At 38.1% G+C, this 25,765-nt stretch overlaps 1 protein-coding gene across 1 annotated transcript in view; it reads left to right on the top strand.

Annotated features, from left to right (window-relative positions):
- The window catches only part of adam12a (ADAM metallopeptidase domain 12a), a 100,443-nt gene that overhangs the window by 35,314 nt on the left and 39,364 nt on the right, over positions 1 to 25,765 (top strand). Inside the window, exon 4 of the mRNA XM_011488263.4 lies at positions 22,240 to 22,318. Coding sequence (XP_011486565.1) covers positions 22,240 to 22,318 — 79 coding nt within the window. The remainder of the gene's footprint in view (positions 1 to 22,239; positions 22,319 to 25,765) is intronic.

Here is a 25,765-nt window from a genome sequence, read left to right on the forward strand (position 1 = left end):
TCTCCTGGGGAGCAAACAAATCAAAGAGCCAAAAACACAGCACAGCACAAAACTTTTTTTGGAGAAAAAAAACTCCTTTCCAGATTCATTACTTTAAAAGCAAAAAAAAGAAAAGAAAAGCATAATTTTTCAATTGTTCTGTAAAATAAATATGAAAAAAAAACCTTTGTCATCAGTTTTAAAGCTTGTTCAAGCTGGCCATTTGACTTTTACTGTCATAGTTGAGTAAAGTTTTAAAAGAGTAAAGTTTCTAAACAATTGAGCCTAAGTTTCCCTTCCTGCATTTAGTTTTCTTTGTGCAGCAAGCTGTGATTTTAGAAGGAAGATACTGCAATACCTAAATCTTCTGAATGTAGAAGTCCCTTGTTTCAATAAAAATGGTCTTACTTTTTGTTTTGGATGAAAAGAAATCTTACATTTTTCAATAGTAAAATAATCTTAGGTTGAGAAAACATGTCTTGACTGTTTTCTACTCCATTGCCAGATTATTTTTTTTTAAGAAAATGGAGTAACATCTTTTTTTTTAGTTCTAAGGGGCCTGTTTTTTCAGTTCATCCAAGTCTGCTTGTGAACATGTGTGCACTTGAACGCATCATTATAAAGCTCGTTTTTGAGCAAAGATTATGGTTAATATTACATTTTTTTTCAAAATAAAGAAAAATTAATATATTGAGGCTGAATTGCACTTTTTTGTGGCCAAAACTGACTCTTAGTGTATTTGTTCTTCTTGTTGTACTTCTGTGATCTGATTACAAATTACAGATGTTTTACCATGATGACATAAAGTCAGTTGGTCACCTCCAACATCTGTATCCACTATCAACAAATAATTACATTGTGTTCAGACTAAAGACCTAAGAAGTCTTTTTTTCCCACAGAGAGCACAGAAGAAGCCAACCCCACAGATATCCCCATCTACATAAATATTTTCAGTTAAAACCAACAATTAACTTTTTGATTTCAACCCCAGAGGGTAGAGCATGTTTCTTGGACATTTGTGGTTTTACAGTCAGAAGTGGTGCAGAACGTTTAAGCAAAAACTAGAAGAGGCTGTGAAAATCCCTTGGTCTTTTTACTGTCAGCTCACTGGTGGTAATCTGATGGAGGTAGGGTGAAGGGATTCATGGTTATAAACAACTAAATCCTTGGAAATGTTGATGTAGTAGGAGTAAATGTTTATTTCTTTTAAAGACGCACTCTGAAAATTGTGTTTTTGGCGTTTTTAACATGTTCTTGTTGCATTTTTCTTGTTGCATGGAGGGCACATATAAATGAAATTAAGCTTAAAATTGCATTTCTGAGTATTTCTTTATTCAAATTGTTGTGAATCAGGAGCTGACAAAAAATGTATTTGTAAAAAGCAGATTGTAGCTTTCATGTCAATGAAAGCTACAATTTGCTGCACTCCCTTCTGATGCATCCACTAGCAGACAACTAGATCCATGTATGTCTACATTTTCTTCATCTGAGCTGGCATCTCACTCAAAAATGGACGGCTGGATGGCTTCAGTATTGCAGGTTTTTAATCTGGGCTAAAACAATTATAATCCTTATTAAAAAGACCACTGGGAAAACTTTAAAAATCGATTAGAAGAAGGTATGATGAAGTGGTTGAACATCTTGAAAGTAGCCAAGCTGCCGAGGCCAGTGAAGGTACCAGAGCTGTTCGGCCTCCAATAAGTGTTCGGGGCCCTGCGACTTATGATGACATCACACTATTTGATTGGCTCTATGTCTGTCCGTTGACGTGTAAGATAGTGATTGGTCTGGATAAATTATTGTACAGCAGTAGAAGAAGAAATGGCGAGTTCCGTTGTAAACAAACAGAGCTGCAGCGTAGAGCGAGATGATCTTCTAAGCATGCTGTTATTGTTGTTATGATTATTATTAAGTGCCTGTACGTTTATAGTTTTTTAAATCTGTGCAGCCAGTGCTTAATTCTTGGCGGAAAGGAGCCGGAAGAAGGGTTATGATTAGGCCAATACGTGCTAACCACATTTAGCCTTGGATGAACTTTAACTAGAATAACATCAGCCTTTATTTTGTCTGGACCCAACTGGTGACAAATCTTCACATGATTGTTTGCAAGGTTTCTCAGGACTGTTCATTCAAAGGCCTCTTCCGTCCAATAGCCATTTCTCTGCTTGGAGATACAAATCTCCAAGGAGACACGGTTCTCCTGACTCCAGCAGCTCGCTCTTGCAGTGCAGCCGGAGAGACTGCGGTCCGAATCCTCCTCTGGAGCAAACACCGTAACAAAGCATCCTCCCCTGCCTGCAAACACAAAGCTTCGAGTTATTGTAACAGCCACAGATCTTTTTACTAAGTGGGTTTTGGCAAAATCCTTATATAAACATTAAAAAGAATAATGTCAGACACAACTTATGAGGGAAAAAAGGTTTCAAATGAAACGTGAAATTAAAATATGTTGCACCCGAGCAGATCTCGAAGCTACGTAGTTTGTCCAAGTAGGTTACCGTAGTGTGACGTCATCATTAGTGTCAGGCCCCTGAGTATGCAGGGCGAACAGTTTTGGTACATACAATGGGCGGCACCCACAAGGAGCGAAAGTCGTAGCCTGAGAGATGGAGTTGTCTTACTTCTGGGTAGAAAATGAATTGTGAAAATAACTCATTTTTCATAAATAAAGTCGTTCTTTAGTGTGACAAAGATAATTTATTATCATATATATGGATGCAGTTTGTTCTGAAAGGCTTAATATAGGCCTTTAAGCCTTTTTGGCTAGATTCTTATGTTCATGATGACTGGATCAAAAATGTATTTACTTCACTTTTATTACTATTTATGGATTATTTTTTCTTTTTTACGACATTGTGTTCAGTCAAATCACTCATATTCAATATACTTTTTACAGCACCGCTTTTTTTTTGGATGAAATAAAACATACACTTTCTTTCATGCACCGAATTCAAACTCGCTAAGCTTTAACATGAATTCTGAGCCACCACACCTTAATTCTAAGGAAGGGGTGGACTAAAGCTTAGCTGAAGCCTTGAAGGCTGCAGAGCTATGATATATTGAGATTCATTAGTTTCAAAGACAAGCCTTTGAAATGAGCTCATCTTGTCCATAGCCTGCAACTTTTAACTGCTTCCTTAAAAAAAATATTTTTTTTTTGGAAGGAGTTAGTTTCTTTGCAATTACCTTCACAGAGGCTCCAATTAGTTTTTGGTTTAGAGCTGTAATTAATAAGCAGGACTCTGTGTTCTGTTTTTAATATTGGCATCTTGAAATAAGTTTGTCCCTTTTTGGGGGGATGTAAGAAAAACTGCATGAATAAATAGGTGGTTTATGTTTTCTATTTGTTAATTTATTTATTGTGTAAACACATGTTTTTGTATCAGACTTGAAACTTTACGTTCAATCCTTTAGATTTTGCTTAAATTCTTGTCCAGCAATAAGAGCAGTTTGGGGGCCATTTCCACTTAATTATTTCTCAACAATTTCAGTTGCATTTTAAATACAGCATTAATTCTTTTTTTTATATAATTTATCTTTTTTGTTCATGTGATCTTTTTATCCTCAATAAAATTGGCAGTTTTAAAGAAAACATCTTTTATCAGATCGCCAATGATTTATTCACACTTTTATCTAATCTGTTTCTACTTTTTCAGTCATCAGGAAAAAAAGATTAATAATGAGTGTGGGAGTTTACACCATACACATATCTTTTGAAATTGAAATTACACACAGCTTTTGGTTGAATGAAGTTTAGTTCAAACACATGATTGCAGGATTTGCCTTGATATTTTCGGACAGTTTTTAGGATACAGTTAATATATATGTTTTGATTTATTAAGATGTTATAAAATCAAAGCATAATGTAGCTCTCTTCTCTTGTTTGTAGCTTAACTCTTGAAGTCTTTTATCCACTGTAGAGTAGCTTTCAGATAAGGACAAGCTAAAGTCAAACATACTTTATATCCATTTATGTAGCTCAGTTGTGCAGGCTGACCTTAAAATAGTAAAAACTCTTATTTTTTCAAGCTGATAGATTCCAAACTACAAGAAAGTGAAGAAGAAAGTGTATCTGAAAGACCTTTGGAGCACTAAAATGGATCTTTTTTTCCATCACACCTCAGGGGTCTTCTGACTCCAGCTGGTAGAAGTATTTCTGAGTCCCTAACCCCCATTACTGCTTAGAACACTGTGGCCAAATGAAATCTACATGGAAGCGCTTCCATTTTCCCTAAAGACCTGAAGGACACCCCTGAATTTAGAGGTCTTATGTTTTTGTGGAAAAGGTAGTTGCAAAGATGTGCTTTATTTTATTTTATTTTTTATCATAATCATTCCAATAAATTATAATCTGGCACAATCAAATCCCTCCTCTGATCTTTTTTTATTTTTTTTAATAGTGTCTCACATGCATCATGCATTGAGTTAACAAACATGGAGCAGGTTTTCCAAGCCCGTGTCTTAGTAACAAAAAGCGGCCGCCAGCCCATCAAAGGTTTCCAAGGAAGGTCGCCTGATGGCTGCTAAGTAGTGCTCAGAGTTGGAGGAACATGCAGTCATTTTTGCATGATGGAAGGCAGGGAACAGGGGAAACAATACCTCCTCCTCCTCCTCCTTCTCTGTTTTTCATGTTTTCAGTGACTCATCTGTTACAAGCTCCCTTGTTTGATCTTGGAAATGACTCGCAAGACTTCTGAGTAATTTTTTGTCCATTTGTACCCTGTTCCGATAAAGTGGTATTCGGTATTAAGGGGCTTCATCCATACATGATGCCCAATTTTCAGACTTTGTTAGTAATGTCTAATGTTTAATAGAATATAAAACAGCTTTTTACATAGTCCAGACAGAGTTGCTTGCATGACCATTTTGCTTCTATTTTATATAGAATTTCAATGATAAAAAAATATATTCTGAATGTGGAAAAGAACACTTTCACAACCGGCGCCACATTAGGCTGCCAGTTACCATAGGTCGTGTTAGCTTGTTTGTTTTAATGTTTTTTTGTCCTCTTGACATTGCCCGATATTAGTTTATGTATCTACAATTGGAAGAGGCCTGTTGTGAAATGTGGAAGCAGTGCACATCTCATAAATCTCGCTCCAGGCTTTTTCTTTCACAGCTCTGTTCCGATATATAAAAAAAACTCAGGGAAATTTTTAAATGGTTGGCACCTCCATGAGTTAAAAAGGATGCCATCCATACGTCGCTACCAAATTGAGTCCCTGACTAGACAGAGTTCAACTGGTTATACTTTCAACAAGCATTCAATGGACCGTCGTAGTGCAGCTGTCATGTCACTTTGTCCCTATTTACCTAAAGATTCTAGTTTCCTTTCTAAAAACTGAACAAAACTGTTAATTTATAGCTGCAGAAAAAAACGTTTGGACATGCTGTAGCCTGAAATCCCTGATATATTTCCACTCTGACTATGGTGGGAAATTAGGAAAATAACAGAAAAAGATTAGCTTTGGGGACTCATCTCCCACTAGAGTGCAGCTATGAAAGAAGAGTCTTCACATATTTGATTTGTTCGTCTTTGGGGAATAAGAAATAGGTTTCATGCTCAATATACAGAGTGTAAGGTATAAGAGACAATCAGTCACGTAAATATTAACCATCAGAAATAACTATTAATGCCGAAAAGATTCACGATTTGCAATATAAGAATGTAGCCTCATTAAAATTATTAAACATTTTGTGGTAGTGAAGTTTGTTTGAGTTGCAGTTAACAAAGGCTCTCAATCTCTGACTTTTTATGGTCTCTCTGCTAATGGGCTGCCTTTTTCTGCCTCTGACTCACACATCATTGCCTTTCACCTCTTTAGGCAAACACTCTTCATAAATTCAAGTGAAGTCCCATTTTCTCAAGGCTGTGCTGTGCCAAAAGGAATAAACAAAAGCAGCCAAAGTTTTTGACCTGTGTTGCTGCTGACCATGAAGATAATCAGTCTATGGTCATAGTCCTGGCTTCCATCCTCCCTTCTGTCTGAGAGATCTGTCTGAGTTGATGCAAGTTAACATCAGTAGGGAGGGAATGCTCACTCGACTTGTTCCCCATCCTGTTCTCTCCTTTCTCACAGTCCACTGACACTCCTATGACCTGCATTGGCTGAGTGCAGGGTCACTGACTGAGCAGAGAAACCACATGCGGTCATCAGTCAGTTCGCTGTAAGGGGGGCAAGTCTGGTTTTTTTCAGGTGACACACGAGATGCCTTTCCCTTCTGACACATTTTTAAGAAAACCAGCAACACTCGTCGTAGTGAATTTCCCCCAAAAAACTGGCAAAAAATTGTCAGATATCTGTGCCGGGAACCTTCACCTGGTAAATCCACTTTCCCTTTTTGCATTAGCCTGCTTTTAGGTCCTCACGTTGCTGCAAGAGTCACAGGAAAACCTGCGTAAGAGTTCAGGCTGCAGATGATCGTTAATCACCAAGCTTAGATAACTGATGAAAGGCAACGGTGCAGAGATAGTTAGGCACCCTCACATGTCATGTAGAAAGCAGATGCTTTTGGTTTCACATCCCACTTGTCATCAGGAGCTTTACTCTGACAGCACACATTGCTGAAATTGGCACAGAGGGAGTCATGGAAAGCATGGGGCAACATTTTCTACTTTATCAGACAGGGTGATGGCAGCCTCTCTTTATTTTTTATTTTTTTAAATGTATTTGGACTCAAGGCTCCAAGCTTTCCTCTTTGGGGGTGTAGGACATGGCGGGATCTCTTTTGGTTGGCCCCTGTACGCCTCTTCAGTCACTCTCACCTAATCCCTCCTGCACTGAAGACAGGAGGGAGCTGCCAACAACAATAGCAGCCACTGGTGTTTGATAAAGAGGCAGTGGATTGCTCTGGGACACACAGAGGAATCAAAACATGACTCCATGACACACTTTTCTCTAATATTATGAAGTAGAAGAGCATAGAGGTCACGAATAGACAGTTGAAGGGACACAGGATAAAAAACAGGATCTATTTTGCAGACGGATGCAGTAAAACTGTTAAAACCCGTAAGGAATATATGTTGGTTTTACCAATAAGCCTTTTTGGTAGGGATGGTTTACCGCATGAACATACTTGATATGTGCAGGATTCTCAGAGCAAGGCGACTGTATTTCTACACCACATTTGCTTCACTAAGACAATTCACAGAATCATGAAAGGACAGAAAAAGGTGAAGATGGAAAAGCATGTAAACAAACCAAACAAACATGGAAACAACGGCTCTGTGAATATGTTTCCATTTGTTAGTCTTTCAAATGGTTTGTATGGTGGTATGCTGATTGGCATTCTTGACTTATGCTATTTTCACAGTAGGTGTAACGTTCAAGAACGTGCTAAACACGCATGTGTAGCCCTTGGTAATCACACTGGACAAGCAGGAATGGTGTTTTTAAATCTTTTTTTATTTTATTCACTTTACTAGCCCATGTCCACCACCTACAGTTGGAAGAGGCTTGGTGTGAAATGTCGTAGCGGAGCAAATCTCGTGAATCTTACTCCAGGTTTTTTCTTTCACAAACAAACCGCAATTATTAATTTCTCCCCCATGATCCTTTTCAAACAGTTGGCACCTCCAGGAATTAAAAGAGACGCCATCCATAAGTCAATACCAAGTCCCTGATTGGTCAAAGTTTGACCTGGTTTAACTTTCAATGCGGGCTCATAAAGCCCTATGACGGTCTTAAAAATGTGCGAAGCTACGGGTAAACACAAACATTTTGAATGCAGAAGCCCAAACATGCATGTACGTGCATTTAAATAGGCTTTTCATTAAAAGTAGTTGCTTGAACACTTACTCAATCCAAAACCTGCTCTTTAAGTTAACTGGTTACTCCAGATTGTGTAAATGTATGTGTGTGTTTGATTATGTGCAACCCTTTGCCCAACAGCAGCTGAGATAGGCTCCAGCAACCACACTCCCTGAAAGGGACTGAGGAGGTACGGAAAATGAATGAATAGTCTTTGTGATATTTTTTGGTCTTTTAATAAATTAAGAAAAAAATAAAGACATAATAAAATAAATCACTGTAATAGCACATAAATAATATTTTAAAAAATTCATATGTAGATGGCTAAAGCTGAGATGGCCAAAACCAGGGGTGTCAAATACATTGATCATGATCGACCGGTTGATCGCAAAGGAAGTGTGGGTAGATCATCAAAAATAAACTAAATAGATCTTTTGGATTCTGTCGTTATGTTCAGCTTGTATGCCGAGAAACTGTGGGCATCCCTTGCCTAAACAAATATTGGCAGGTCGCTTTTCAAATATCAGATTCGGGAAACTTCAAACTTGTTCAACTCTAATCAAATTTTATTGATTAGAGTTTGGGTTGATTAGATGGGTTGATTCACTGTTGTGTTAAAAAAAAACTGCATTTGTAGAATAAGAAGTGCATGAATAAATGCATGAGACTGGCATAGTTAAATGCTCAGTATACTTTAATGTCCTGTTTCACTTCAGGCCATTTACCTTTGTTACGGGCCATTCAAAAACTTATTACAACCATAATACTAGTACATCCCCGTCTGTTACCTCATCCGACCTTTAAGGTAATCAGTGTGCCACGTTTGAGTCAATTTAGAGCCATTTTTATCAGCTGAGAAGTGTTTTGTATTCTTTGTTTGAAGTTTAGTTGCTTTTACATCTTTCCTAACCCTCTGGAAACATGACACGGCTGTTTTTCGTCAGAGACCACGCACACAGATTCTGACCTTGTTCACGTCAGAAATTCATTTCTCGAATAATTAAATCTGTTTTTTGGGGGGGATTTTTTCCCCCTATCTTCAGTCTTACAGCCTTGATCGGTCTCCCATCTCTTCCAGGAACAAAAGCCTGTTGACTTTGCAAGTCCGCTATTTCTTTGAAGTCTTTTTTTGTACTAGTATGAAGAAACCCAACTCACTAAAACAATCAACGGGTTAAAAGGCAGAAGCGCATTGGTATTCAGCTCCTAATTGTTAGATTTCACTGAGGGAATGCAAGACAGGGAAATCGGGCAGGGAAAGATCGAGGCGAACAAGTAGACACCAGCTTAATGAATTGAGATTCTGTTCTCGTGAAAAGAACGATAGCCTTGATTGTTTGAAGTTCCCTTGTTGCTCAGAAGTTTAAACATGAGATTGTGGTGAATGTGCACTTGATACATGACCTTTCAGTTTGTCTTTGGCCAGTTCCCTCTGCAACGCATTTGAAGTAATGGATTAACTCAAAGTGGTTAAATTAACCTGACCTCCCCTCCCCTCCACCCACAGCACCAACCCCTGTTCTTAGTTAAGTACCGACCAAAGAGGACAAAAGCAAAAAAACCTTTGGGGAAAATTCCAACCAAATGACGGGTGAATATGCTGTTTTTAGAGTTTGCATGCTAAACGTTTTTTGTTCTTCTTGTCAGCAAAGTGAAATACAGATAGAATCTTGAAAAGTCAGTGTAAAAAAGGACAGTACCACACTGTCATTATGTAATCTTTCAAAATAACACTTATTCTAGTGAAAATAGAATTTCAAAGGTTAGTTTTGACGCAAACTGGTTGAATTGGTCAGAAAAACAACCATTTTATGACTTGCATGTATGAGTACATCTGTTTTTAACTGTTAAACCCTGGATCTTTACCTCCAGTGTTGACATTTTTTTGACAGCAGTAACTCATCAACTCTGTTGTAGAAAAGCGGCTTTGTGCTTTAATTTGTGCTGTAATTCTACGCTCACACGGGGCATGTGTTTTACGCTCTTAAAAGTGCTTTTATCGTACGGTGTTCACACTGGTACCCAATATTAGCACATGGCTTGGTGCGAAATGTCAAAGTGATGCAAATCTCGTGAATCTTCCTCCAGGATTTTTCTTTCACATCTGCATCCCGACATATGAGATATACCCTATATAAGACTTGGGGTTGTATTATTCCGCAATGAGGATTTTAAACTGTTGACACATCCGTTAATTAAAAAGGACACCGCCCATGTGTCTCTACCAAATCCGAGTCCCTGGTAAAAGTTCATCTTTCAGTGGAAGTGGAGGCTTTAACGCCATTCCTGAGGTACATCGCAAATGTTAAATGGTTAGCTAGGTTTTCAAAATATCTGTACTGTAAAATGTAGACTTGTTTGTTGATGCTGAAATTACTTTTTATTTATTTTAAAATCGCTGCTCCCATCTGCCATTGTAGGTAAGGGGATTTGGTTGAGGGTGGAGTAAGGCTGTTAAAAAAGACACCTTTAATTTACATCATTGACAAATATTCCATAGTAGATCAGTACATTTAATTACAATTGTTTACACATTGAAATATTTAGTTTACCGTCTGAATTTGTTTCAATTACAGACTCAAAGTTAACACGGATTGTTTTTATTAATTATTCTCTTTAATGACTGAACGTTATACATGCAGTCTAAAATTCAGTTGTGAGACATCAAATGCACATTATTTAACCTTTTCAACAGAAATGGAAAATGTTTTTATTCATGAGCAAAAAGACATTTAAAAAATATTTTCAAAAAAACTACTCACTTCTCAGTGCTCTATAAAAGGTGTTCTTCACTTTGTAGAGGTGTTTGAATCTAAAATTCCAAAAGCCAAGGGCCTGGAAATTTCCCAGAAGTCTCTGGATGTGTCCGAATTCCCTCCCTAATCCCCAACTACTAAAAACGTTATAGTGTGGGACTATGTAGTGCCCTGGATTTTAAAAGCAACGTATACACCATGCCCACGTTTTTTTTAATTAAACAGCGAATATGTTGTAATCGATTTCACAAAGTGAAAATCTAACCCATTTAAGTGTTTTGGGATGATTATTTATTAATCCACTGTGTTTTGAAGATAAAACGTTGAAATTGTATTTTAAAAATACATTTAAATACATTTTCTTTCAACAGTTGTTCAAACGCAATGCATTGTGGTCTATGTTCGCCAATCTAGAGAGAATCGATGCAGACTGGTTTTTCGCAGAGACTTCTGGGAAATTTCTAGGGCACTCGATTTGGGAATTGTAGATTCGGACAGCACTACAAAATGGCGAACGCACTACATTGTAGTAGTGATGTAGGGAAATAATTCGGTCATAGCCCCTTTGTCAAGATTGGGGAATAGAGAATACGATGCATCAGAACGATTTATTTGAAAGAAATTAATTTAAATGTATTTTGTATAAATTATCGAAATGTTCATAATCAAAACTCAGGTTTTATAAACAGTCTTAGTAGGTTTTTATTTCTGCAAATAGATGCCTTCATATTAGGAAGCATGTGTCCAAATTATGTCAAAATCCAGAACACTACACAGTTTATTAGGGCTTCAGGATTAGTGAGGGAATTCGTACATAAAATAATATAAAATTTGGGCTTTCAATTTTATAAGCTAAGTCATCTTTTTCCTCTTTAATTTAATTATTACTTTTTATTTTTTAAAGGGGTTCCTTATGTTGTTTTAGTTCCGTTTTGTGTCCAAGTTTGCGTTTGGTGGTTTCCTGGTTTTTCCCTCTGTACCAGCAGCACACCTGCTTTCAATTTTGAGTGCTCACAGCTGCTTTCTGTTGGGTCATTATCCTTCAGTACTTCAGTCCCTGGTTGTCCCCTTTGTCCGTTTGGGTCTCCTTATAGCTTCAGGTTCTAGTTGTGGTACAGTCTGGGTTCTGTTTTGTGCTTTGTCATGTGTCATGTTTTATTTACCGAAGCTTTAGTTTCTGCCAATATGCCATGTGTCCTGCATTTCAGTCCTCTATCACCTCCATTTTCTGACTTTTATTCATTTATTTTTTATTTTGCCTTTTGCTCTCTAAAAAGACGGGCTGGATGCCCAGCCTTTTTTTTTCTTCTCATAATGTTGCTTCAGAGAATGGAAAACTTGCGGGGCATCAAAAGTTCTGTAACTGATTCCTCTTTTTCCAGTCTGCAGTTGACAGAATTTGGGAAAGCAGACAGAGGATGTCGTGTTTTTGCTCAAAGTGTTGAAAGAACAGAATGCAAATCCTCATCTGTAAACCTCGAGCTTGCTCTGTGCAAAATGAGCCTGTATGAGCGCACATGAACAATGCCAAACAGACGTACATAAATCAGTCTGAGCTACCAGCGCATGCAACCAACCAGTAACTCACTTTCCCCTTTCCATCCCTCCCACACCCCCTGCACCCAGACACACAACCAAAGCTCCTCCTGAGGGACATGAAGAGCCAGAGCAGAAGCACGCTCCTTTCCCAGGAGGAGCAGATACCTTCTGGGTATAACAGAGTTGGAAACAGGATGAAGGATCTCCCCTCTAGTGATCCACAGCTATAAAGGCGATTGGATAAACTACTGGTTTGGCACCTGGCATACGTAGTTTGAAATAACAATGTCAGCAGACCTTGCCAGAGGAAAAAAAAATCCACTCCCATATGGACCAATCTGCTACCAGTTTCATTTTTTTGTCTTTATGTTTTTAAGTTTTATTTCTTTTTCCTAATATAGTCATAAATCACAGAAAAACAGTCATTTTTATATGATAAAAAATTCTAAACTTAGTCTGAACTTTGCAGATCAGTTGCCTTTAACTGTCCCTGATAGTCTTTGGGGATCACTTCTGCTGAAATCAAACACCCATTTAGGTTGATAACAGGTCAGACTGAGACTTTTTAGTTTGTAGTCAATATATTAAGGCTGATTGTTGTCCGGGAAACCATTTGGTTTGTGTGTATACATGCAAACTGTTGAGTGGCATGTTGAGGTACAGCATATGAGAGCCAGATGTGAGTTTTGCATACATGTTGCAACGGTGGAGGAAACGAGAAAAAACAGGAGACTTTCCAACTGGAACTCATTTGTCACTGTTATTTGGGATACTTTGTACTCCTGCATGTGCAATATTCTTATTATGGTTACATGTGTATTGGACATGTGCAAAGTATCCTTCTCTTATGACTTTGTTTAACAGTAAAGTCTCTTTGAAGCTACGTTTTTGCTTAAAATATTTACACATCAGGACATTTTTTATTTCTGTAAAACTGTAATAGCTATTATTTTAACACAAAATTGTAGTGGTTTCCAAATAAATCTAAATTTCTTAGTTCTGCTAACAGAATGAAGATGGTAATCTTATCAGAAGTAAACATCTGAAGATGTTTAAGTTGATGTTAAATCATTTGAAGACCAATGTTGACGTTTTCTTCACATGTTCTTAAAATAAAATATCATAGCAGTAGTATAGTCATAGTACTTTTTTATTTAAATATGTGAATCCGGAGAAGAAGAAAACATGCAGTATGATGAAGATTGTCGTTGTGACGTAGGAAATGCACCGACCACAAGCTCCCCGCTTGAGCTCCCAGTAACAGGGAGGGGGAAGAGGGGCGGGGTTGCTCTGCACCAACGGTCCCGCCCACAACTCAGAGGTAAAATTCTGATGAACTCATGCAACTCTGCTGAAACTATATCCTAAAAAACGACACAATTTTTCACTTAGGCAAAAAAAAAAATAGGTATACTAAAAGACCAAACCTTTACTATAGATCAAAAGATGATCAGATTGGGACTTTAATATGCAGATAAACCATAAAAAAGTGTCCCAGTTTTAGTGTTGAATGTTATTTCATGAACTCTGTTTTCTTGAAAGTCTTTAAAAAATAGTTTGAAAAAAAAAGCACATAAAACTTGTGAAGAAATGTGTTTCATTAAGTAAACTAAAGTAGAGTGGTTAGTCCTGTCCACTGCAGGGAGTGATCATTTTGACTTTTGTCTGTTTGACACAATCAAAATGTTGTGGTGAGACTTGACAAAACACGCACAAAGATCATAAATTAAAAAAAAAACAACAAATGGACCAGAATTCCTGCACAAAACTTTTTTTTTAACACCCACCTAGAAACAGTTATTTCCAATCATTTCTGTTTTTTGTTGGAGAAAGTTTTGAATCACGAAAAATGCTTCATTTTCCAGACTTTATTTGAGCTGAACATACACACAACGGAACATGTGAGGTCATTGCTGCTCTGAGATGACTTTTACCTTATTTCAACATCTTGAAAGAACCAAATATACCTACACTCAACAGAAAAGTAACCCCAACTCTTATTTTTCTTAAAATAAACTTAGAGATGTAGAATTTAGTCCATGTACACAGGTGCACACATGGACAGGTGTGTCTTTTTTTTTCGACATATAAAACAGCAGCATGGCCTAGATATGCAAACTGTCCTTAAAAAAGACACATAAAAGCTGACTAAACTAAAGCAAAGTCAGTTGACTTTTTTTTACTGTCCTTCTTCTTTTCTACACTATGATTTTGCTTCAGCTGATACAGAATTGCTGCGATGTTCTTCAAGGTTCAAGTTGTTGAAAAACGTTCAACACAACAGATGCAGCTGATTTTTCGAGAGGAACCTGGCTGAAAACAAGATGGCGACTGATGGAAATGATCCTAACCCTTGTTGTCATCGTGACCCAAAAGTGTTCAGAATTGTAGAAAAAACGTATCAAAACCTCTTTATGGGGGTACGCCTGGTTCCGGTTGAGGACTTCTGGTTCTGGATGTTAATGTCTGCAGCCAGGTCCTCTTGGATTTTTTTTTTTAATGGACTTCAGCTAAACTTGACGGATTAGTTAAATTTAACAGATTTATGGTTGTGAAAAAAAGAGGGCACTGATAAAAACTGTGTATATTTTTGTCAATTTTAGATTATGGTGTTTTTTTTGTTAAAAATGATAACTGATTAAATTTGTTGTTTATCAACTTTTGGCACAACCCATCAGGGATTGCTACAGCAAATCAACTTGCACTGATTCACACGTGTGGTTTGTTAGGACTTTTTATGCCTGATTCCCCTTCTGAAACAACTCTTTATTTTATCCGGGCTGGGGACCGGCACAGGGAAACCCAGACTTGGGCCCCCTTGTGGCTACATAGTTAAGTTAAAGAGTGTTGCCCAAGGACCCACACTGGATTCAGCTCATTGCGCCCCCTGGGACAATTTTAATTAAAAAAATAAAATTAAATAAAAAAGGTGGCAAACCAAAAAATTGTTTTCTATCTAAGGAGGAAAAATGTATACTGCCCCAAAGTGGCTCGAACCCCACACAGGTTGTTAATTTCTTAATTTTCTATAATAGTTACAAAGTACTTTTTCAGCTATTGAGGCTCATTTCTAAATAAGCTTGAACATTTAATTTTGCTGCCATTTATTCAGAAATGGTTAAAAAATCCTTGTGTAACTGTTATGTGGGTGCTTTTTTAAATTTAAAATGACATCCCATCTCCTCTGTACTATACATACACTCCTGTGCATTCACTGTTCACCTTTCCAAAGATACAGTACACTTTATTCTGAAAGACCTCCTCTGCATCTTCAAGGCACATTTCTTTTTATTAAAGCTTCCTTCATGTTTCAGTCAATAACTCGAACTGACAATTTCTAAATTTGATTCAGCCACTGTTTTTGCAGTAATTTGCACTTGTTTTGTATTTATTGATCTCGTGGACCTTAAATGCCCCTTGAGGTTATTGAATGTTCCCCCTAAAACTAACTGTAGAATCCATTATTGACTCAGAATATAGACTCTGTGCAACACCTGCACCTAATTTCAGTACCTATAACTTCCTTTCTTCTTTTCAAGGTCAATAGTTAAAATTCAAAATTAAAAACTGATTTGTTTTTAACTAAAAGGGCCACATTTATTAAAATTAATTTAATATTTTCAAATAACGTTTTTGTGTTTGGCACTTTAATTTGCATTATTTTATCACTTATTGCGCTTTGATATATAAACCTTGCACAGTAAAATATATTTTCTTTTCTAAATCTACCAACATATTCTTTAGGCTCCAGCAGTTCTAATTTTTTTAAATAGTTTTTAATCAAACAATACGTTTAAAACACGTAAAAACTAAGTTTGCATGTGTCCCGCCAGATAAAAACCTGCCTTTCAATACGGTCTAAAGCTTTTGTATTTATTGGATGGTTTGTAAAAACGTGTCCTGCTTTCACGCTTTTATTTTGTAATCATTTTTAAGGTGGTTCTCATCATTTCATTTCTGTAATTGAAAACTTGTGAAGTAATCCATCATTCAGCTTTTATTCAGAGATGGCATCTGGCTGATTTCACAGGGGGATATCTAGGCATAGCAACATCAATCCACACATGACACCCAATGTTATAATTGCACATATTCTGCCTGTCTAACTTTTCTCTTGACTATCTTAAAGGGGTAATTATCCTCCAAACAATGCTGCAGTTTTAAATAATAGTTAAATCCGCATAATGAGTTTGAGCATCGCTCAGTTTGGAGGAGACACCAAAACCCAATCCTTTCCCTGTGTGCGCTATGAAGGCTGCGCTTCCCATTACAAGAATCATTGGCTCGCCAGCTCTGGAGGTTCTGTTGATGTTGTGCTTCATGTGGGCCGGGAGTTGTGCTGAGCTCAGGGTAAGTAGGGGGAATTCTGCTTCTTTGCTCTACTTGGCACCAGCCTGCAGCTCTGCCTGATGTCAGACAGATCATGGCTGTCAAGAGTGGCCATTCTTTTCCAGGCTTCTGGAAAAGAGTTGTTTCTAACAGTAAAAATAGATTTTTTTAAATTGGAAGTGAGGGTTTCTAGGCCTTTTTTTGTCTAGGGCTGTTGGGCTAAAGGCCCTCACCACATTAAAACCAGGTAGGCTTTTCAAACCACATTGATCTGCATTTGTAGTTTAACACGTAGAGCTCCAAGATTAACTTTTACAAGAAGTTTTTTTCCTTGATAAAAACTTAACGTGTTTTATATATTTATCTTGACATCTGCTCTGAGTAACTTTCAATTACACATCAAGTGAAAGGGTGCTATTGGCACTTGGAAGCCTTGACTTCTCATTTATCACACTTAGACATAGGATTTGTCCCTTATTAGGGTGTCTGAGTTTAATGAGACATATCAGAGAGTGACTGCTAAACTGCTACACACTGATGTTCTGCAGTAGTAAGTGTGATGGTCAAAGCAAATCAGTTAAAAGAACCTCAAATTGTACTTTTAAGCTATTGTCTGGAATGTTAGTTTCCCCCCCAAATATTCTCACAGCTGAGCTACTTTTAATCCCTTGAAGAGAAGAAAAGTCCCGTGGGGCTTTAGTTTGAAAAGTCATTTGCAATCGAGAAGTTCCATTATGGCACAGATTTGAAGCTTTACTTTGCTCTTGTCTACATTTTTTTCCTTATTGTGTCCTGAAGCAACACGTTTTGTTTTTTTTTCTGTTCACACTAGGTTTAATTAAAAGTGTCCCAAGCGATTTGTTTTTTGCCTGGGATTACAGTTGGTCTATTCATGGTGGAGCTAGAATATTTTATTTGGGGGGGGTGCGAGGAGGGCATAAGATTTTGGAAGGGTGGCAAAGGAGAACATGTTACGTTGTTTTACTATCATATCATATAAATGTTAGATTTTCAATCCTTAAAGAAGCTTGAATTGATAATTTCTTAATCTTTGTTAACAATGATACTAATGTTTACTCAAAAATTGGGGGGCAACGTTTTTTACGAAGGGACCCCTTGCCCCCCTTTAGCTCTGCCCTGGGTCTTATTTATAATTTGCCACATAAACTTAAATGTTTAAATAGAATCAATGTAGATGATAAAATTAAAAATGCATAAATCTATTTTAGTATAAATAGATGACACAAATGTCCATCACAAGCAGAACAAACACAAACCATGATTTGCATTTTCTCAAATATACCAGGAAACAGGTTACTTTTGACACCTCTTTTTTCTGTTGCTGCACCTTTAAAGATAAGACAATGAGGTTAACATGGTTTGACAGAAGCCGAAACAAGAAAAAAACAAATTCAGTGCAGGAGGAACTGAAGCAACACCCAGTCGCTGGCATTTGTGATCAGCGGCATGTAGCTTTATTGTTTTTCTGTCAGCGCTGTCAAGTCTACTGAAAGGAAAATGTAACTCCAAAGTCACCTCGCAGACTTTCTTTTGGGAACGTCAAGACAAATACATGACAAACAAAATTACAGGCGGTGGCTGGACGGACAGAGGTTATAGCAGAACTTTCTGTGTTCTGTACTTGAAAGCAGCTTCACACAGCAGAAGTATATTTCCTCCCTGTTGTGCTGCATCTGCAGCTCTCTGCTTGCTTAAATGTTGGGGTGCGCGCTCTTTGACACTGGTTTTGCTGCACTAATTGCAGAATCCCTGTCAGTCACACAGAGAACCGCTGGACACTCGTCTTGTGAGTAATGCATTTCAAATGGGAGGGCGCGACCCCACCCTTTCCTGCTGCATCATTAACTCCTGGCTGATTGATAAACAGAGAGATGCTGCTGCCATGTTGGGGGACTGTAGCACATAATGTCGTTTTCTGGAGGTTCATTGCTTGAAAGCCTGGAGACACACCCTGAATAAGAAGAGGTGTCCAACGTTTTGCAAAAAGGGGCAGATTTGGTGAGGTGAAATTGTATGAGAGCCAAACCTTATATTGACTATAAATGCAAATAAAAAGTGTTTTGCAATAGGATAGTTTTCATTTCTTCAGACAGAACAGAAAAATATCTAAATCCATTTTTACCAAAGTTACTGTACATTTCTGATTTGAAGACTCGAAATAAGAAATTGAAAAACTTTACACTTTACATGCAGGTAGAGGTTTGTTTCATCCGCACCTAAACTTTTTGTCATATTGAGGGTTCCACTGTGGCCAGGGGTTAGCACTCTCCCTTCACAATGAGAAGGCCCTGCTTCAAGTCCCAGCTGGGTCTTTTGTGTGTTAAGTTTGCATGTTCTCCTCATGCATGCATGTTTTCTCCAGGCACTCTGGCTTCCTTCCTTAATTCAAAAATATGCTTCATAGGTCAATTAGTGACTCTAAATAAAAAAACGAGATATAATTGCTTTTACCTCTAATGCATAAACATTACAAAAAGAGGTTAACTGCTTATGAGAAAATTATGTACTAAGGTTATAAGACTTAATTTACTGGTTCTCTTTTGTTCAAATGTAGTTGTTTCGTCTCATCTTTTTTTTATTTATGTTTTTATATATAACCTCAAAACTGACGGCTGATCTTTCTGGTAAAGATTTGTTACTATTTTTAATAACCACTAACATCTAGACACAGTGACAGAAACTAAAGGAGATGCTGGTGATGGGTAATCAGAGTCAACATATGGAGGACACATGGCCGCCAGGATCCTCTTCTTCCATGTCTGCACTCTTACATGCAGGCCGTGAAGCAGAAACCTTCACCCTGCTGGATTGTCTGTCATGGGCAGATGTTGAGTTTGTGTGTCCAGCCCAGAGTGCAGATTCAATTTACTCTGAAGAAACACATCATTTTATTTGGCTCTCTCAAGTCTTTGGCCTTGCTTTGATGCGGTGATTATTACCAGCTTTTTGGCTCCACGGAGGACTGGAAGGCAGGAAAACATTGTGTCTCACGCTGACAGCTCCCAAACAAAATACCCCCCTGCCTGGGTTGTTACAGCTGAAACTCCCAGCTGGTTTGTCAGCGGTGAGGTCAGTAAGAGATTCCAGCTGTTTGTACCTCTGCTGTGGATTAGCACCAGCTAACCATCTGCTGATGTATTGGAGAGAAGCCTTGAGCATGTCCTGTGTGTGTGTGTGTACAAGGCGTGGCCACACTGAGGACTTGAACTTGCTCATATAAATACTGAACAGAAATGCAGATGCTCATATTGCATTTAATCCAGGAGATGGGCTCCCACTTTTATGTTGATTAAAGTCCCCCCCCCATAGCTAAGTGTAAGTATATTTATCCAGAAATTTGTTAAAACAGTCATTTTTTTTTATTGGACGTCATTTGTAGAGGATTTTTACCATCTGTTTTAACAAAAAGTAAATATGCTATTGACTACTATGCTAAAAAGTCCAACTTCACGCTAGAAGTACAAATGAGACATACATCCTTTCCATTTCACTGCAACAGTTTTATTTGAATAAAAGTCAAACTAAATTATACTACAAGTTTACCCAATAGGAGAAAGGTACAATCTTAATAACAATAGATTGGATTTTTCTACACTTTTCCAGACGCTCAAAGTCCATACAATACTACATTATTCATTTACTCCTCATTCATACTTGGTGCTGCTAAACTACTGATGTAGCCACAGCTGCCCTGGGGCAGACTGACAGAGGCGTGGCTGCCCCTCTGACCATTCGTATGCATTCATGTACCAGTGGAGCCACACTGAAGGCAGGGAGGGTGAAGAGTCTTGACCAAAGACAAGATAGTTGACTGGGGGTAATGGGGAACAAACAGCCAATCCTTCGACCATTGGCCGACCTGCTGAACCACCTGAGCCACTGCAGCCCATAATGTTTTTTTATATGGGCTGCAGTGATAAAACATAATGGTTTCTCTGTCTATACATGGGTGTAAGCATTTAACGTAACCATTAATTGGAATTAATTGGAGCCGTCTGTTGCAGTATGCATATTGCACAAAAAGATGATATCGCGATTTCGGTACATTTTCAAATTTATCATGGACGCCTACAGCTAGGTCATTTTTTTTGCTTATTAAGTTCCTCATATTTAAAGATTTGCAGTAACATCAAAACATGTTTGACCAACAGTCTGACTGGTTAGCAATTTGTGGCTCTTTTGCTCTGGCACAGTGTTGTGTGGGGGCTGCACGATATGAGGAAAACTCGCAATATGATCAATATGATCAATATTTTGATGACGATGTAATTTGCAATACATCGTCATCAACAGTTTACAGTTCACTGCAACAGTTCAATTTAAACAAGAGTCAACATAACTTAAATTACACTTTAAATGACCCTAGTTTACACGGGCTCCATCTGATTGGTCATTGATGTAAATGGTTCCATCCAATTGGTCAACAACTTGACGGCGTCCATCTGATTGATCAAATGCATAAATGGATTAATTTGATTAGTTAAATACTTCAAGCTGCCATGAGATTGTTTTAGCACATTTGAGGTAACCATTTATTGCAATTTCTGCCAACTTTTGCGAAATGCGTGTTGCACAGCTTGATATCGCGATAACGATAAATTTGCAATATATTGTGCAGGTCTAGTGCAGTGTACCATGCTGTTCCAGGCTGTGGTGTGATCTCTTAACATGCCAAAGCACAGCGATCCAAAGCCAATAATTAAAATAGCCTGCTTGGTGTGTAAGCTTGCTCAAAACAATTTGGAATTTGCCACAACCTAAAAATAAACCAACAAAAGAAGTTGGCCCGTGCAGAATCATGCATCGATTTTGAGTACAAACCAGTCGGGGTTCTTTATTCAGCAGGGTAAACTGCATGACTGTTTACTTACAAAATACAGACCCATCTGTGTTTGTTTCACTCTCCCAAGTCCTCATCGTTGTGTCTGAGCTACTGGGTGCAGTAGCATGAAGATGTATGCTTTGAAGTGGTGCAGTCATCTATATGATAAGCAATGCAGCTAATGCTGCTTAAGGGATGACTGCTGCAGCGAGGCTGAAAAAAAGTCGCACAAATCCCATATTTCATTATCAGCTCATTGCTGTGGGTGTGGTCATCCAGACAAACATGTCAGGTCCATTTTCGACCAAGGACAGCCCACTCCATCTGGCTGTTTGATGAAAGGAAAAATCAAATTAATGAAAGAATCCCCACGTTAACTAAGTCTGCCCTCACTAAATTTAATAGGGGGCCCTCCTTAGGATGTTATTGAAGAAATCCAAACATGTTTAGGGAGTCCAGTAAGTTAGGAAAGTATTATAGGTCATGTTTATTTAAAAAGAAAACCCAAAAAATCAATACAATCCCTCCAGCAATTCATGTTCTGATATATGTCCATCTGCATATTTTTAATGAGTCTTTCATTTATGTTTGAATTGTTCTAATGGCCTAATAACAAATACATGGACATGAAGTTTTACCGGTTTGTTATTTATTCCCATTTGTGACCAAAATTGATTAATTCGGTGTTATGTCCATTTTTTTCATTACTTGCTATCGACTGCAGAATCTGAGCTAATTACCGCTAAGTTGTATCTTGGAATGAGTTATTGATTGATTCTGGATGCTTTGTCATGGCAGTTTAATAGAAAACTTCAAAGCACCTGTTTTTTTTTTTTTAAACCTGATTTCTTTCTATAAGGTTCCACTTTTATCCCTTCAATTTATGCTTTCCTAAAGCAGGGTTAAGAGTCAAATCCTGTCAGACTGTTTATCATCTGTCCAGGTTTAGCAGCTCAAGACATTCTGATCGATTTTCGTCTTTTCGTGAAGTCCTTTGGGGGGTCACTCATATGCATTTGTTGTCTTTGATTTTGTTTTATAGGGGGCTGTTTGCGAGTAACTATACTGAAACCCATTACCTGGAGGACGGCAGTGCAGTCACGGGCACTTCCAACTTCACGGTATGTTTACTTTTACCTCCCTCTCTGATTTCTGGATCTAGACTTTTCTGTGTGTTCCACATCGCTCACAGACATCTGCTCTGACTGCCGGCCCTTCGCCACGCTCTTCCTCTGACGTCACCGTGCTAATATTAGGCTGAGTGATGAAGTAAAGCTAAATCAATGGATTGTGGCCACACTCACTTTTGATGCACCTAGAGTTGTTCATAAAGAAGGCTTTGTAGGTGAGTGGCTCCATATTTAGTAAGCAGATTCATATTTGATGTAAGAAATGAGGACAGAGGTCAGAGAATAGGGGGAGTTTTCAGGAGTAACGCAAGTCTTATATAATAGATAAGCCTAAAACCATCCCCAAAAATGTTTTGTTATGCAGGCCTGCACAAAAATAATAAATTAGTGAACATATAAGTGCACTTCAGAAGGCACGCAGACCATGAAATATTTATTTGATTTATAAACTTTGGGCTGTATAAATTGAAATAGCCTATTTATCTAAGAAATATCTGAGAAGATTGTTGATCTAGTTGTGATTTTTTACCATCAATGCCTGCAAATCAAGATTGATGTGCACTGACGCACAACGGAGGGGGCCTTGGTTGAAAGAACGGCCCAGTTTAATACAGAGCAACTTTGTTTTGATGTAGCTTTCCTTTTGGCCAAAAACGCAATACATTTTAAAATGGCGTTAAAGACCCACTCCAGTGAAAATCATGTTTTTTGCATTTTTAACATGTTCTTGTGGGATTTTACTGGTAGTAGAGGACATATGTACAAAACAAACTGTTTTTCTGAGTATTTGCCCTAATCATTGTGAATGAGGAGCAGATGAAAAAATGCAGTTTGAAAAAGTTTCCACCTGTGGCTTATAATATACAATCAGCAGGCAACAAGCTTCCTGCTCTGCTCCATTCTGATGCATCCACTTTGAAAAACAAATAGATCCATGAACATCTTTGTTTTCCTGGTCTGAGCTGGTATCTGGCTAAAAGCTGTACGGTTGGATAGCTCCGATATTGCTCACAATTTTTTTCGTACGGCTAATGTTTGGTTGGGGGTGTGAGGGGCTTTAAGCCAGCTAGAGTGTAAACAGAGGAGGAGGCCGGCCTGCTCTGCACCAACAATCCCACCCACAACTCGGAAGGAAATTTCTAATAAACTCCTGCCGCTCTGCAGAAACGAAGTTCTAGACAACGACACAGTTTTTTTCTATTTTAGCTAAAAAAGCATAATCATGATTAAAAGACCACTGGAAATGCTTTAAAATGGACAAAAGATGATCTGAGTTGGACTTTAAATTTATTGAAACAAATTTTAGAAAGCAATTGTCAGAGAAAATACAGTATGTCACAATACAAGAGAACATAAAAAAATCAGTAAAAATATCTTAAGTAAAGCTGAAAACTTTTGGGAATGGCGAAGCAGACTTGTCTTTTATTAAACAGGTACTTGCACACATAAGATCTTTGTCACAACTGCCCTTACAGGTGAATATGGGCTGTCTGTGGGAAAAAAATGGGCAAACTTGTACTTGTAGATTGCTCGCACAAAATATCAATGTCGTTGGCCTCTTGGTGGTCGAGCCAAAATGTTCAGGCAATTTTTTTTCTTCCTGTGGGCGACAAGTCACAGTGAAGACTTAGGGTAAGTTAAGGGTGAAGTAGGTCAGAAGCAGGTGTATCAGACAGATTTTTCCTTTTTTTCCACACCTCCCAAATCCTGCACAAGAAGCCCATTGGTGCTGTTCATTCCCCTGCGTGCTCCTTGCACCAGCCTAACTATTGAAAATGAGGAAATTAGACAATCAGAGGGTAGTTTGTGTGGGCATCCTACAGGCATTTGCATATCATTTGTAAGCGCAGTACTAGTGCACAGTAAAGGGGACTTGCACCTAATCCAGGGGTGTCAGAATCCAGGCCTCGAGGGGCATGTCCAACTGTTTTTCCAACCAACTTGCCATTGAAGCTTCTTGTTGGCACACCTGATCCAGGTGATCAGTAGCCGATATGGCAGGATATCTGGAAACCAGCAGGAGGCCGGCCGTTGAGGCCTGAAGTTTGACACCCCTGTGCTAGAGTGTGGCGTAAGGACACCGTACAACAGCATCATCCATGCATTATGAGCGCATGTAACCTATGTTATCCTTACAAATACTTTACAACACACTTACCCCACACACGACCATCATTTACATATATGTTCCATTTTTCTGATATCCCTTAATGGACAAGGGAACTGCAAGACACATCTACGCTCCTCCTTAAGATGTGGCTGCCACCTTTGACGGGCCTAGACAACCCAATAACCCACAGCACCCATTCAGTCAATCCCCCTGTACGAGTGTATGCGACTAAGGCTTAAGTCGGACCATATTCGGTCATGATATCCATCATTTCTTCACTTTTTATGGCTTTAAGATCCCTGTTTTTAGTAAAACAGAGCAACAAAAGATTTTATGTTTTCTATGATTGTGCAAAGTTGCTGGTTTCTAGTATAGCCAGTTTCCAAACTTCTCCTGCATCGTTTTGGTTGAGCTGACAGTTGGCTGAGAATCGGTTTATACTTTGAAGACCGTGAAATGACTTGGGCATGAAGCTCTGCAGTTGAACAGCTATTTGAACACAGCTTTTCTGCAGCAATAAGGTAATTAATGCTAATATTAATTAATGCATTCGGCCATGTCTCAGCAAAATATGTACAGCCTTTAATTAATGTGGTTCTTTGAGAATATCATCCACAGACACATAAATATCCTTTTACTTTACACACATTTATTTAGAGCTTCAGAGAAAAAAAACTAATTGCATTTCAGTGGAACAAAGAAATGTGTTTTGGTTTAATGTCATTAACTGTTTTCTCTGCCTAAGGCTTTTTAAAAATTCATTTAAAACCCAATTTAATGTCAAATGTTTACTTTAAAGAACCCTGTAATAAACCATCTTCTTATAGAACGCCCAACTGTCACACCTAAAATCCACCAAAAAAAGAGATTAATGCTCTTCTTTAGTGTCCACACCTAAATCAGAGAAAAGTGGGCTCACTGGTGGGGGCTTCACTCATTAGAAAAAGCTAATTTCATGAGCATGAAAACATTAAAAGTGTCAGGTTTGTCTTGCGAAGGGGACTTTAAAAAGCAGTGACGTTTATTCATAGAGAGTCTGATTCCTTCAGTTTTGTTTTGATTGACAAAAAAGTGAAAAAGAATGATTAATTTGAATTTCCCTATCAAAAAAAAAAAAGCTTTGCATTAAAGTTTGTAATACATTTTACATTAGATCCTTCAAGCGTCTCTTTTTGCTCTTATCCCTCTTCTCCGTTGTGACCACTGTGAGAACTTCATGGGAGAATCTTTTTACTGGCAACAGAACCTTTTGAGACTCATACGTAGGATCATTTGTTCACCCTGACAACAGGGAGGAGACTGATATAGTGATCTGGGCAAGGGATCTC

This window comes from Oryzias latipes, chromosome 19 (genome assembly GCF_053564925.1).
Source record: "Oryzias latipes strain Hd-rR chromosome 19, Olatipes_Hd-rR_3.1".
NCBI classification, from domain to species: Eukaryota; Metazoa; Chordata; class Actinopteri; order Beloniformes; family Adrianichthyidae; genus Oryzias; species Oryzias latipes.